The following is a 15,039-nucleotide window of genomic DNA, read 5'->3' on the forward strand; positions in this document are numbered from 1 at the left end:
GCTCTCAAACTGCCATCAAGGGTAACTTTAAAACTGTTCTAGTAATTTAGAGATAATTTTATCCATTAGTAGAGAACAAAGCCCCATTGCACGTAAAACTACACAAACTCATTCAAAAAACAAATTTCCTTTAACACAACGTTTCATATTTTTGCCTTCAAGAATTAAAACTTACAAAATGTTAGAACATGAACTTCAGGGTCATGTCATTTCTCATTAGTTGAAACTATAACCCAAATCTAAATCGCTACACTACTTCTAGTACTTTTTTTTTTTTTCCCAACGTTTATTTATTTTTGGGACAGAGAGAGAGCACGAACGGGGGAGGGGCAGAGAGAGAGGGAGACACAGAATCGGAAACAGGCTCCAGGCTCCCAGCCATCAGCCCAGAGCCCGACGCAGGGCTTGAACTCACGGACCGCAAGATCGTGACCTGGCTGTCGGATGCTTAACCGACTGCGCCACCCAGGCGCCCCGACTTCTAGTATTTTTTAAAAGGATATTTAATGGGACTTTTAGATATACATAGGCATTTCTCATTCTCACTAATCCAAGGAATGGGAAAATGTCCTGCATTTCTACAATGGTTTATAAAAAATCCATAGAAGACTCACCATAACTACTTTTAACCTACTTGATATGTTTTTTAAAGCCATAGATTCATATTGTTTTAAACTTTTTTCTTAAGAAAAATAACACAAATTAACTTACTTTAGTAACTCAAGGATGGCAAGTACAATATCATTAACATAACAGAATCCTGATGCTTCTGATTTCTTAGCATGATGTAATCCTCCAGCCCAGTTAACAGCCATATCAGTTTGTTGTCGGTTTAACTTCACAGCTCCAGCTAAAAAACCAGACAGGGTAGACTTTGAACGTGTTTAAAATAAAAAACAGTAGAACTAGACAAAAGCCCTATATAGAGTATGCCATGTATAAAAGAACTTAAAATTACAAAAATATAAGGACCACTGTCTAGGGCACAAACAGCAATTTTTTCTTAAATATATATATATTTTAAGTTTATTTATTTTTGACAGAGACAAAGTGCAAGCATGAGCTGGGGAGGGGCAGAAAGAGAGAAGAAGACACAGAATCCGAAGCAGGCTCCAGGCTCCAAGGTGTCAGCACAGAGCCCGACGTGGGGCTCAAACTCACGAACTGTGAGATCATGACCTAGGCCAAAGTCAGACGCTTAACCGACTGAGCCACCCAGGCGCCCCTCCTCGGATAAATATTATCCTATAGCTGTGATCTGATTAAATAAGGGTATATATGGAAATTGGTAACTAGAGAGGCAGAAGAGAGAAATCTCTAAGTGAAAATATAATAGCAGTAAGAAACTGAAAACTTCAAATCATTATGACCATAAAACATGGGGAATTCATTGACTGATTTTTAAAGAAAGAAGTAACTACCTTTACTTACTTTTTTTTCAAAGTAAGCTCTACACCCAATGTGGGGCTTGAATTCATGATTCCTAGATCAAGAGTCACATGCTCTACCCAATGGGTCAGCCAGGTGCCCCAAACACAGGGGTTTTTAAAGACAACTGTACTCTACTATAAACATACAGACTACTTTTTTGTTATTAAAATCCACTACCATTAAAACTTTTGCTCTAAACAAATAACCCAAAAGATACATACTAAGTTTAAGTCATTTTTTTTTTTAAGTTTGAGAGAGCGAGCACAAGCAGGTGAGGGGGAAAAAGGATCCTAAGCAGGCTCTGTGATGCCAGCACAGAGCCTGACGCAAGGCTTGAACCCACAAACCGTGAGATCTTGACCTGAGCCAAAACCAAGAGTTGGACGCTTAACCAACTGAGCCACCCAGGTGCCCCTAAGCCAATTTTTAAATCTGAATCAGGACACTTACCAACTGAGCCACCAGTTGAGAGCTGACAAAACTCAAAGAGTCCATCAAACACTGGACAATCCTCTCCAACATTAACTGTGAAAGATGGATTTCAGTTACAAGCCCTTCTGTGAATTAATGAAACCTTTTCTTATAAAAACTTTATTTGATGCAATCATAAAACATCTTGGTAGAAAGCTAAAGTTTGTTACTTAAAAATATATCATTTATCCAAGGTAATTAAAGCATTATATGTGAAACACCACCATCAAATCTTACCAGGATTATTTGTAGAACATCTCTATTACCAAAAAATCAGTAGCAATCAAAATATAAAACGTATTTGATTTAATTAAAACACAGACTTAAATTTAGGCATTTCTCCTCAAATATTCAATAAATTAATCAAGATTCTACAAAATTGAAGCAACTTTAATTCCTTTATAATTTACTCTCTCTACAATTCCTTACATGCACAGACTATCCATAACTTTGAACTATATTTTAGCGAGTACTAAAAAGATAAAGCAGCAGGTTGCCTACCCCATCTCAAAGAAGAATTAACTAAGTTCATAACAGCCAGGGTGTAGAAGAAGGAGTATATAAAGCACGAGAAAACAACACCTACAGATACGTGACACACTGCAATATATTTAGTTCCTTAGTACAGACAGGATAAAAGGGACATATATGTATATAACCCATTCTCAAGTCTCTCCCCACCTCTCAAATTACAACTTCTTCAAAAGTAAGGGTAATTATTTTACATAGCTTTGTATATATATATCCTTAATCTAACACTACAATGAATAAATTTTAGTTTCTTACTGCTCAGATATAATCATAATCATAATATAATTCAGTACTATGTATTAATAAATCAATCCTGTTAATTCATCTGTCCCATCTACTCATGACTTTTAATCTTAAGCCTAAATCTCCATCAAAAAAACATGTATAAATAGTATGTTCTATTTACATTACAGCATTTTACTGAATAATCGATAGTAGAAATGTATACAAAGTTCTATAAATGTATGAGATGTCTAACAACTACACTTAATTTAGCATTATTGAAATTGTTCATTAAAAAAAAAATCATCACTAAAATTGATTAATAAAAACACTGATAAGAATGAATTCCAGTTAACAAGGTTTAAAAAACTCTGTTGCAATCATTCTAGGATGACACTTTGCATTACACTTTCAAGCCAACCAATCACTAATAAAATACTTTTTATCTATAAAATGCTTTATAGAAGAAAATCAAAAGTGTCACTAACAATGGGAAGGAACAGATTATGTATTACAATCCAAATTAACTAAAGCACACAAATAGAAAATGAGATACATATACCAGGCTAAGACCAATCAAAGTATAATCACTTTTTTTAAACAGCAAGGGAACAAAGTCTTCCCACTAATACCCATTCTCCCAAAGTTAACCAAAACAAAGAGTAGAGGAACACCAAATAGCTCTTTGGCAGTTTGGCAAATCAATAGGCTTCAAGTAGAGTTTGCTTTTGTTTTTTACAAAGTAGCTTTAATATTTTTACATTGACTTTTCAAACCAATAATTAAAATAATATTTAGATCAGGCAGAATACCTAGATTTGGATAACTCTAATTATAAGCTTCTAAAAATACTCATTTACACTTATCAATACTAGCATATATTTTTAGCACAGAAACGTACATCTCTGCATCTGCTTACTATACTCAGACATATTATCTGGTCTTATTGAACGTAGAAATTTGATGTACTCATCACTGTGGTATTTTGTCATTTCCTCAGCAGTGGCTTTATGGGGCCTCTGTGAAGAAAACCAAATGTCAGAATTGTGGAATTACAACTGGTTATATCAGAATTATCAAACACAAAATATACAATTTCCCCTAACCGTCCTCTAAAAGAATTAGGCTGGCCAGAACAAAATGAATTTCAAGGCTAATCCAAATTTATACATGTGTGTTTTTAGGAAACCGTATCAATTCTGAAGCGAATTTCTACTCCTTTAAAAGCATTAGACAGGTCTGGCCCCAACTATAAATTAATCACTCCTTTTATTTTAGTGGAAATGGCTCAACACTTACCGAATCCATGTTTAGAAACACTTTCTTTCATTTTCCGTCACAAACCTTCTATCATAAACCTGCTCTGCATACAGTGAGAATGAGACTCAATCTCAATTTTAAGTCTTTGTTCAGGATCTCTCTTCCTTTCCTTTGCCTATCTTAATTATCCTTGTGCCCAAGAGCTCAATTTTATTTATGACACACTTCTCCCAGAAGCCCAGAAGGCTTCCAGATAGTCTTATCCAATCCTCTCCTCTGTTTATATTTCAAAGAAAATAACTCATGTGTATATACGTACATATATATACATATATACATATATATATATTATACACACACACACACACATACATACACACACCCCCAACATTGTTAACTGCTTCAAGTCTTTCTTTTCTCCCCAGATAGGCAAGAATTGTGTCTTGCATTTGTTTATATATACTCCCATCAGTGCAAAAACATTTAAAGCAGTTGTATCTTAAATGTTATTTATATTCTGCACATCCACTAACACACTGTTCCATATGCCAATTTTCTAGAATTTTCTACATAATTCTTTTGTAATAGTCCCAGGTCAACTCTTCAGCAGCACAGCCAGGTCAACCACTACGGTAACAAAAATATTTAGTATGCTAAACTGAGTTGTTCTCCAGAATGTGAAAAGGTGGGATATGGGAAACTTTTTAAAAGTAGTGGAGGAGCAGGGAAAAGAGAGGCTACAGTTCCCACACTCCCAGTTTTCTCTGAAGAATAAAACAAAAAGGAGTTTCTGTTTTCTTCCAGACTTTTTCATCTGCTAAATGCCCTCCAAAGGGAGTAATAAAGTTTCAGGGCAGTAGATTAAAAAAATAAAATCACTGCTGAATATTTACCAAAAGGTATACTCACATATATTTCCATTTTTCTATATAAGCCATAATTTAGCAGCAAGTTGTGGGTCATGCGGATTCTATGAGGTTTCATGGGATGACCCTGTCCATAATAATAATTCCCAATATCACCTAAAATAGAAAAACAACATCAACTGAATAATACGAACAAGAGAATCTTCACAATCTAAATTTATGTAGGTTTATCAGTAGCAGGCATTTATCACCCAAATAAGATTTAAAACCTTAAATAATGATTTTGGATTTTTCAACTTTCAAATTATATTAGAAAACCAAGATACTAGGTACATGTTTACATGTGATAACTCCATTAGTATATGTTATGCTTATTTATAGATTAAGGCAAGGAAGATTTCTGATTTTCAGCTTACCAAAATTTCTTATTTAGGATTAGTCCAAATAAAATAATGACTTACAAAAGTGGTTTTTGTTACTTAAATTGATAACTACTTTTCATATTCACTGGCAAGTTCAGATGCCTAAGGTAAATTCGCTGAGTTTCACTGTTCTTATTTAAAGATTTTACAGCAATTACTTCCTGAATATTTAGTGGCATTCCAGAAATCCTTTAGAGTTAGAATTATGTGGGTTAAAACATTCCACATACATCCTTATCACAGTTTGAGAGAAATTTTTGGTAAATGAAATTTAGATCGTAAATAAAATTTTGCTCTGATGAGACACACATACTCATGACATTTTTTAAGGTAGAAAGGATATTTTGTCTCATTCTTTTTTTTTTTTTTTTTTAATTTTTTTTTCAACGTTTATTTATTTTTGGGACAGAGAGAGACAGAGCATGAATGGGGGAGGGGCAGAGAGAGAGGGAGACACAGAATCGGAAACAGGCTCCAGGCTCTGAGCCATCAGCCCAGAGCCTGACGCGGGGCTCGAACTCACGGACCGCGAGATCGTGACCTGGCTGAAGTCGGACGCTTAACTGACTGTGCCACCCAGGCGCCCCTTGTCTCATTCTTAATGATTAAAAGTTGTAACTGCCAGCCTACCTTTCCATGACATCTTATATACCAACGTTTTAAAACTTATACATAAGGTCTATTTTAAAATGAGCAGGTAACACCAAAACCAGATTTTCATCTATCAAATTTCAATAAAATCAATACTTTTAGGTAAAGACCTAGTGGTTTTATAATAAAAATATTAAGGAAACCTCTAAAAATATACTATTTTTTTTAATGTAACAAGCACTTTCTGCAACAGACTGTATTAAATTAGAAATTATTTTAGTATCAATTCTAGTCTTTAAATAAATAATTCCGAAATTTTGTTAGGACAGTCAAGCTGACTTTAATGGCTTGAAGTTAATCACTTCAACATGAGTTTATGTAAAAGCTAGGGATAAAGAATACCATTTCCCTCTCTATCTTCAGGATCAAAAAAACCTTCCAAAATCCTAATATACACTTTTGGCTAAAAAAAAATTTTTTTTAATGTTTATTATTTTTGAGAGAGACACACACACAGAGCAAGCAGGGGAGGGGCAGACAGAGAGAGAGAGAGAGAGAGAGAGAGAGAGAGAGAGAGAGACACAGAATTGGAAGTAGGCTCCAGGTTCTGAGGACAGAGCCCAATGGGGGGCTCGATACCACAAATGAGGAGATCATGACCTGAGCTGAAGACGGCGGCTTAACTGACTGAGTCACCCAAGGCCCCCCCCCCCCCCACCTTTTTTGGTTTAATGTAAACTGAGAACTCAAAAACTTGCATTTCTCTCTTCCATATATTTGATAATACTCCAGGACAAACATTCCTGTTTTATAATGGGCCTATTTTCATAACATAGCTATTTCTAAATACTACTACTGTTTTATTTTGTTGGTATTGTAACACTAATTTACTTAACTCATTTTCAATACAAACTCTCTTCCGAAAACAACATATACACAGTCATTTAAAGGGAAAGCCACCTTTCTTAAACCAAGAGCCAACAACAAAGCTAAGACAATACAGACAAGTAGCTAAGGAAGACTATGGGGATATGTAACATTCCTCTACGTATATATATCACAATTCAGAGGCCATGTATGAAATACACTACCTTTACAAGGATATACTATGAAGCTCAGTTCTACATGGTTGGCACCACACATACTTCCTTGAAAGCAACCTGGTTTCAAGAAATTCTTGAGGTATGGAAAGACCGCTAGAATCACAAAGCATCACGTACCCAAATTAATGCAAGGGAGGTTACTTCTAAGTTATCACTGCCAAGAGACCATGAGAATAAGAATAAAGAAACTCGTCTTCAGAGAACTTCCAAATACTTGGTTAGATTTACTAAGATGAGATGTCTCTAACATCTATTATATTTTAAGACCAAATAACTCTAGTTATAGACATACTGAGAGTCCAATGGAAAGCCACTAATAATCTAATGATAGGAAAGATGCCAATAACCTACAGAAGGGTGACTACAGTAGCAATTTCTCAGCAAGCATGTTCGAAAAAAAATGATAGCAGCAATGAACATTTATTGAGTGCTTACTAGGAGGTACAATTCTAAGCACTTCACATTATGATCTGTTAATCTTGTCAATTAACCCTATGATGTAGGTATTTATTATTACTATTGTTCCTATAGTGAAGAAATGTGAGATGTAGCCGAATCTGGTAATATTGCCAAGCTAGAAGAGTTAGAGTCAAATGTGGGCAGAACAACGCAGACCATCTTTAAGCAGTAGCTAGTAGGAGAGCAACGACATTTACAGTCAGTAGAAATGGCAGGGGAAAGCCTGGCTAGGAAAGGATATAATATGGTAAAGGTTTACGGTCTTCACTAATTTCAAGAAAATGAATATAAGAAACTACTTATCTAATCCATCACTTTTTTACCAATATAGGGTCCTCCAATTTTGTATGAATATACGTAGCTTTCAACAAGTTTTCTCTGCTACAATTTAGGTGCCCCAGACCCATCAAAAATATGTGCCCCCTACCTAAATGACACATGTCCACAAGGGCAACCAAGCCAAAGATAAGTATTAACTGGTTTACCAAGAATTCCCCCAAAATGTAAGGGGTTAATAAAAGAACCATCTCCCAATTCTTTCTGGTTTAATCCCATATCTCAAAATTCTCTCAAGGCTGCTTTGTAGCCATCCACTTTTCAGTAAACATAAAATGTCTTTTCTTAGTTTTAAGAAGCTACAAATTCCACTCATGTAAGTGGTGAAGTAATGCAACTTGGACATTTTATTTTTTTTTGACGTTTATTTATTTTTGGGACAGAGAGAGACAGAGCATGAACGGGGGAGGGGCAGAGAGAGAGGGAGACACAGAATCGGAAACAGGCTCCAGGCTCTGAGCCATCAGCCCAGAGCCCGACACGGAGCTCGAACTCACAAACCGCGAGATCGTGACCTGAGCTGAAGTCGGACGCCTAACCGACTGAGCCACCCAGGCGCCCCGCAACTTGGACATTTTAAATGTTATCTTGATTTTCATCAAAATACATAAAAATGCTTTACCAATGAAGCAAACATCAGAAAAATTAGCTCAAGGTGGTTCCCTGAACACAATAAATTTTAATCGTCAACATGAAGAAGTCCTCACAAAGAATTCATTTTATCTGCAAAATTTTAGCAACTGTTCACTCTTCAAAAGAAGCTATCAGAACAAAATGGCTACTAAGATCTACACTCTCACCTAAAGTACTTGAGACTAGATGTATTTAAGATTTTTTTTCAGGTTTTATAAATGTAGTTGTTACATTTATAAAATGTTGTATATTATGTGATATCCTGGGATCTACACAGCAGCCTATAATCAAACATTAATATTTTTGCAGCAAAAAAATGTGTGAAGATTCACAATATGCAGAATAATGATTATAAATATTAATTTTTTCATCTTCCACATACTGCTTAGTCCACTATCTTTAACACACTGGCCACTGGCTTTCATAAACTGCTCTCTTGGACTTTACTCCTACCCCATAGCCACTCCTCCACCAACCTTTAAGTATCAGGAGCTTCTCAAGTTCATTCATTCATTTAACAAAATCAAGAGACTACCATGTGCCAGGCACTTTTCTAGGTGCTTGGACAAGTCAGTGAACAAGAGGACTGCTCTAAAAATCTTCTTCTCTTAGGAATGAGTCACCTAATCTGTTCCATCTAGATAGAAACTTGGGAATCATCCTTTATTCTGTATCACCATTAACCAGTTCCAGCTCCATTTCCAATCCACCAACAAGTTCTTTTTACTCTCAAAACCTCTCTTAAATGTGTCCATTTCTGTCAGCCACAACCATGATATTTTATGTGGACCAACATACATTCAATTCTTGCTTTCAGTTTTCCATTCATCACTCTTTACCATCCTTTTTCCACTTAAAGAGTTCTATTTAAAAACCTTCAGTGGTTTTCTATTCCCTGAACAAAGTTAAAATCTCTTAGTACATGTTTTGCGTGGTCTGGCCCTTTACTACCTTGCCTTGGCATCCCATGGTTCCCCTACATCTTCCCTTTTGTTTAGTGTGCCAAACCCTAACTTACTTGGCCTTTGTAGTTTGCAATGTACTACATAGGAAAACTTTTTTCCCCTAATGTTTTTTTTTTAATGTTTATTTTTTAAAGAGTGGGACAGAGCATGAACAGGGAAGGGCAGAGAGAGAGGGAGACACAGAATCTGAAGCAGGCTCCAGAGCTCAGCACACAGCCCGACGGGGGGCTCAATACCACAAACCAAGAGATCATGACCTGAGCTGAAGTCAGATGCTTAAGCCACTAAGCCACCCATGTGTCCTCATAGGAAAACTCATTTAAAACTGGCCCATTCTCTTCCTTCAGGCCTTCCTTGTCTGAACGGCCTGCAAAGGTCCACACTTAGGTATACAGCTTTTATTTCCTTCTTAGGACTTAGATAATCTTTTGTCTACCTGGCACACAAATATTAAACCCATCTGATATTTCTATGGGCTTTCATAAACAAGTATAAGCCAACTGCTATGGAAATAGAGAGGAACAGGACTTATTAACCAGTACAAATACCCTTATTAAACTTTTAAATCTGATCTCATTCATATTTCAATGCTATTATCATTCTCTAAGAGATTACCAATTCTAACTATCTCCTTAAATACTTATCAACCGAAGCATTTACAAGTTTTTGTTAAGAAAAATAATTACTAATACTTTCTGTTTTGTAAGAGGAAGCCCCCGGCCCACCCTTTTTTTGTAGCAGCCTAAGGAGGTCCACTGTTGCGTCACCAAAGGAAAAAAGAAAAATCTTTTAGGTACCAGGTTTTGACCTCTTCTTGGACATTAAAACCAGTCAATGTGGTAAAGGATAAGGAGTGGACTGGGTCAAACAGGGATACGAATCTATTTTCAAATGTAATATAGACAAAATGCCACTCATTTTACCTGTCTATAACTCAGAATGGTTTTAAGAAGCAAAGAAAATGTTATATGAAAGTGCTCTATCCAGGGGCGCCTGGGTGGCTCAGTCGGTTAAGCGTCCGACTTCGGCTCAGGTCATGATCTCGCGGTCCGTGGGTTCGAGCCCCGCGTCGGGCTCTGTGCTGACGGCTCAGAGCCTGGAGCCTGTTTCAGATTCTGTGTCTCCCTCTTGCTCTGACCCTCCCCTGTTCATGCTCTCTCTCTGTCCCAAAAATAAATAAATGTTAAAAAAAAAAAAAAAAAGAAAGAAAGTGCTCTATCCATAAAAATAAGGTACTGATCATTTATTCATCAATAATTTAAAAAACCTTTAACTTTTATTTACATGATGGAGGCACAGACATAAGCAAAACAGACAAGACTCTGTCCTCACAAAGCTTATATTCAGTGAGGTGGACAAAATTCAGGTGATATAAACAGCATGAGAGTATAATAGGGAAAAAGTCAGTAATGAGGATTAAGGTAATAGGGAAAAGTCTCATAAGGTGAAATTTTAAGGAAACGAGTAGTAAAGAATAGCTGGGGGAAGAGGACCCAAGTATAAGAAAAACTGTTTTATTTAAGTATTACACAGTACTAGGTCTAAATAGTGATGTGCAATTAGGACTACTGGTATTTATGAACTGCTGCTGTAATTCATTCAGTACTCTGATTTGCTGATAACCTGTTCTAGAAAAAATGATTACCTATTTTACGGATAATATTTATACTACAGCAAAGAACCCATGCCGTTTTATTAAAGGCTATCTATCTAACAAAAGGCTTTGGCACCACTGTTACAAATAAAAGTCTAAGAAAATCTGTGAATAGTTGGCTGCCAAACAGAATTCTTGAGTATCCTGGGAGGTGCAATCTTGATAACTTTTATATTCTATCTTTGTATAGTGGTGCATGCTTTTCATTGAACCACTTGTCTCCAAAAATTCTGATGCACACTATCAAGAGGAAAAAACAGAGCACAGAGCAATATACAGACAATTATGTAAATGACATATATATACAACCCTATTATATCACATACATTGTAAAATAGGCACTAAATGTGATTGGCCTAAAGCTTGATTCAAAACAAAGCACATTTAACATTTCTAGATAAAGTGTTATAAATGCATTGTGGGGCACCTGGTTGGCTCAGTGGTTAGGTGTCTGACTCTTGATTTGGCTCAGGTCATGATCGGCCCACATCTGGCTCTGTAGAAGGGATCCTGCTTGGGATTCTCCCACTCCCTCTCTCTCTGCCCCACCACTGTTTGCGTGGGCTCTCTCTCACAAGATAAATAAGTAAACTTAAAAAAATAAAATAAATGTGAGTATCACAGACAAGGCCGTTAACACAGCTTGGTTTGCTAATTACATTTAAGTACAGAAATCACATCATTTTAAAGTCAGAAGGGATCTCAGCAACTAGTTATGTCACTTTACATAGTATTGATAATCTTGTAGTACCTGCAAGAATACCAAGATTTAGAAGGGAGTTTTTGGAAACTTTGGAGGCATGGGTCAACAATTGCTGCAGTTTCCTCAAAGGTTTAAGGATACCTCATCCACCAATGCCTGAAGGTTCACCTGGAACCAGCGTTCCAGCCATCTAAAGGGTATAATACTGAACACTATAAAGCATACAGAGAAAAATACACGTCTTCAAGAAGTCTCTTTCATTTGCTAGATATTCTCTCTGTGTTGCAAAGAGTGTGCCTAATGGTCCCACTAAGCCTAAACGTAGGATTCCTATGGTTGTAGAATTCGCTTCACTCCTGTCTTCTACTCTCTTTACCAACACATTAAAAGCAGCTAATTTAGGCGAGCAGATTTTTAGTTTCAATCCAATCCATGTTGTATACCTCCAAGTCTCCCCATTCTTTGGTGCAGAAGCTACTTTACCTTTCTCTTTCCTCACAATTAGAAAAAGAAAAATTACCACTACCTTTATAAGCTGACAAAATAGGATTTTGGGGATAACGAAAATGTAAGCTTTTTGAATTAATTGTTCAAAGCTTAGTATATATGCTATCACGTACTAATAATTAGCACAGTGATACCCAGCCAACTTAATAGTTTCTCCAAAGCATTTTATTAGCTCCCCCCACCCCCTACAAAAATCCAAAGAAAATTCCAAATGAAAGCAACCAAAAATTCCGTTCTAAAAATGAGGCAAGAGCCTGAGATTTCCAAAAACTCAGTTACACAACTGGTGTTGGTCATCAGGTAAAGCAGTTGAATGGTATACAGTAAATAAGTGATACTCATGAGACTTGATTTTTTCCACTCTACCTATCAAGCCCCGCATCCTGCCCTTGGCATCCCATTCCCTCAGCAAAGGCTCATCACAAATGGGCCCAGAAACACAGCTGTTCTTAAAACTGCTCCTTACGTGTACTTCCTGCTTCTACAATTCAAGTCTGATGACAAGAAGTTATAAGCAGCTTCATTAGAGCCTTAGCACTAGTTTCCCCCGCTTTTCAAACCTTAGAAACAATATCATTTTAAAAATTAATTTACACATACGGTTATTTACTTTCCAATTTGATCAGGGAATGGAGAGCAAGGGCTCCGCCAGTGACTCAAAATACGCATAAATTTTTAAAGACTGATCATTAAGAAATATAGTTTATATTAAAATTAAAATGTACTCCTATCTCTATCCCTCCAGGATGGCATAATTTCAATTTGTATTACACATATATGCAATGCTCTCAAAAAATGTTTTATACCACAGCTGTTAACTACTTAGTACTAGCCATCAAACATCAAACAATTTAGATTTCTTCCGTATGATCTGAAGTTTTCCCCCAAAGACACATTTTATATGGTCATTTTATATGATCAGGCATTAAAAGATTCATCTTTGCTAAATGAAGTAATATGGTATGGCCATTTTCAAATTAAAATCAGCTTCATTCTGAACCAGATCTCTAAGGTCTGGTTCCACCTAAGATTTTGTAATACAGACAATACACCACTTGTAGGAAACAACTTTCAAGATTTGTACTGCTTGAGACACATCAAATAGGACTCGCAGGTCACGGAGCCTAGCTTCTTTGTTAACTTTTCAAAATCCTTCTGTGGAGAATAATCCAGGAGAAACTATTTGCCGTTAATGTCTTTGTGTAACGTCTCTGCTCAAATTTCAAATGGGAGAACCCCTAAAATTTAAGCTATCTGATTTTCATATTTTACTGGGCCGCAAGCTCAAGCTTACCTGATTATTCAGCACTTTCCGCACGACTCCTCAAAGTTTTCCTACACCCAAACTCCCACCACCTAGTAACAGCTTTCACAAGCAAGATGCCAATGCTCTCCTAAACCTCCAAAGCAGGGTGTATTTCCTGATCGAACAAAGAGCAACAAAGAAGTGGGTGGTAACCGCCTCTCACAGAGGCAAGCCAGGACCCATCGAGTCTGATCCACGAACACAAGCAGTAACAGCTCCACGTCTCCCTAGCACCGTCATATTTCCCGCTTAGACTGACTACCTCAAACTCGAAAAACCCCAATTTTTTTCGAGGAAGTGAAGCCTTTTCGTTTGAATCCTGAGAAAGTGGCGCTGAAAGCACCGGGCGAACAAAGGAGAAGGATGGAGCCCCGGCGAAACGGAGGAGTGAGTGTGCCCCAAGGCGTCCATGGGCCCCACCCTCAGTAACTACTCGCCAGCCGCGACCCGGTCGAGGGGTCCGGGGTGAAGCTGGAGGCGGAGAAAGGAGCAGACACTGCGGCCAGCCAGAGCCGAAGAGGAAGGGAGGGGCGGGGCGGGAGCGAGCCGCGACCGGGGGGGGGGGGGGAGAGGGGGGGACGGGGACTGGGGGCGGGGCTCTCGCGGCCGCGGGGCTTTGTGTGAAGTCTGGGCCGGGGTAGATATTTTGACCCGGGGGGGAGGGGTCGGGGGCCGGAGCAGGGTCCCCCAACACCACCGTTCCCGCGAGTGGCGGGCAGGAGAGGCGAGAGGCCGGACCATCCCCTTGGCCACCTCCACCGAGGCAGGGTAGGCCGGCACCGTCCTACAGGCGGCCGCCTTCAGGGCGGCGGACCGTACAGCCGGAGGGAGAGCGGCAAGAGGGAAAAGGGGGCCGTCCACCTGGCACCCGCCGCAGAGCCGGCGGGGGCCGCTCGCCGCGGAGGGGCTCCCCCTGACGGCGTCGGGTCGGGAACGGGTTAAGATGCGGCCAGACGTCGGTCCCTCCTCCTTCCCACCCCTCAGCACCGGCGCCCACTCGCTTCGGCGGCCGCGGAGTCCGGCTCGGCTCCCGGCCTGGCTCCCCAGCCCTGCCCGCCCACCTTGCCGCCGGCCCGGCCTCTCACCATCGTAGTAGTAGCAGACTTTCTTCTTGCCGCCTCCCTGACTGTACGCCATGGGCTCCCCGGCCACCGCCGCCTCCGGGCTCCGGCTCCTCCTCCTGCTGCTGCTGCTGCCGCCGCGGCTAGGCGGGGAAAGAAAAGGGCTGGGGCGAAGGTGGGGGTGGCAGTCCCGCGGGGAAGGGCCAGCCGAAGGGAGGAGAGGAGGGGGTGCCGGGAGGACTCGGTACCGCCCGGCCGATGGGCCGAGAGCGCGGAGCGGGGGGTGGCAGCGGCGCCAACTCGCGACACTGGGGAGGGGGAGGGGGCAGCCAAACCACCTCCGGAGGCCGAGGGGAGGTGGGACGCGTCCACTGTGGCCTTCACGGGGGGGAAAGAGGGGTCCGACTAGAAAAAGAATCCTTGTCAGCCTTGAGATAAGAGGCCTTCTAATGATGAATAACTTGTGGAGAGCGGCGCCAAATGCAGTCGTGAAACGAGAAAAATAGTCAGGCTATCAC

At 39.4% G+C, this 15,039-nt stretch overlaps 1 protein-coding gene across 2 annotated transcripts in view; it reads right to left on the reverse strand.

Moving 5' to 3' along the window:
* The window catches only part of HDAC2 (histone deacetylase 2), a 29,972-nt gene extending 15,136 nt beyond the window's left edge, over positions 1 to 14,836 (reverse strand). The window contains exons 1-5 of one of the 2 annotated variants that reach the window (XM_030316193.2): positions 14,546 to 14,836; positions 4,825 to 4,937; positions 3,557 to 3,674; positions 1,882 to 1,956; positions 712 to 850 (exon numbers count right to left, since the gene is read on the reverse strand). In XM_030316193.2, the coding sequence (XP_030172053.1) occupies positions 712 to 850; positions 1,882 to 1,956; positions 3,557 to 3,674; positions 4,825 to 4,937; positions 14,546 to 14,597 (497 nt within the window). In that variant the 5' untranslated portion in view covers positions 14,598 to 14,836. Of the gene's footprint in view, positions 1 to 711; positions 851 to 1,881; positions 1,957 to 3,556; positions 3,675 to 4,824; positions 4,938 to 13,448; positions 13,468 to 14,545 lie in introns of those variants that run through there. The other variant, XM_030316194.1, reaches the window with a different exon arrangement.
* Positions 14,837 to 15,039: the final 203 nt, after the last annotated feature.

This window comes from Lynx canadensis, chromosome B2 (assembly GCF_007474595.2).
Source record: "Lynx canadensis isolate LIC74 chromosome B2, mLynCan4.pri.v2, whole genome shotgun sequence".
NCBI lineage: Eukaryota > Metazoa > Chordata > Mammalia > Carnivora > Felidae > Lynx > Lynx canadensis.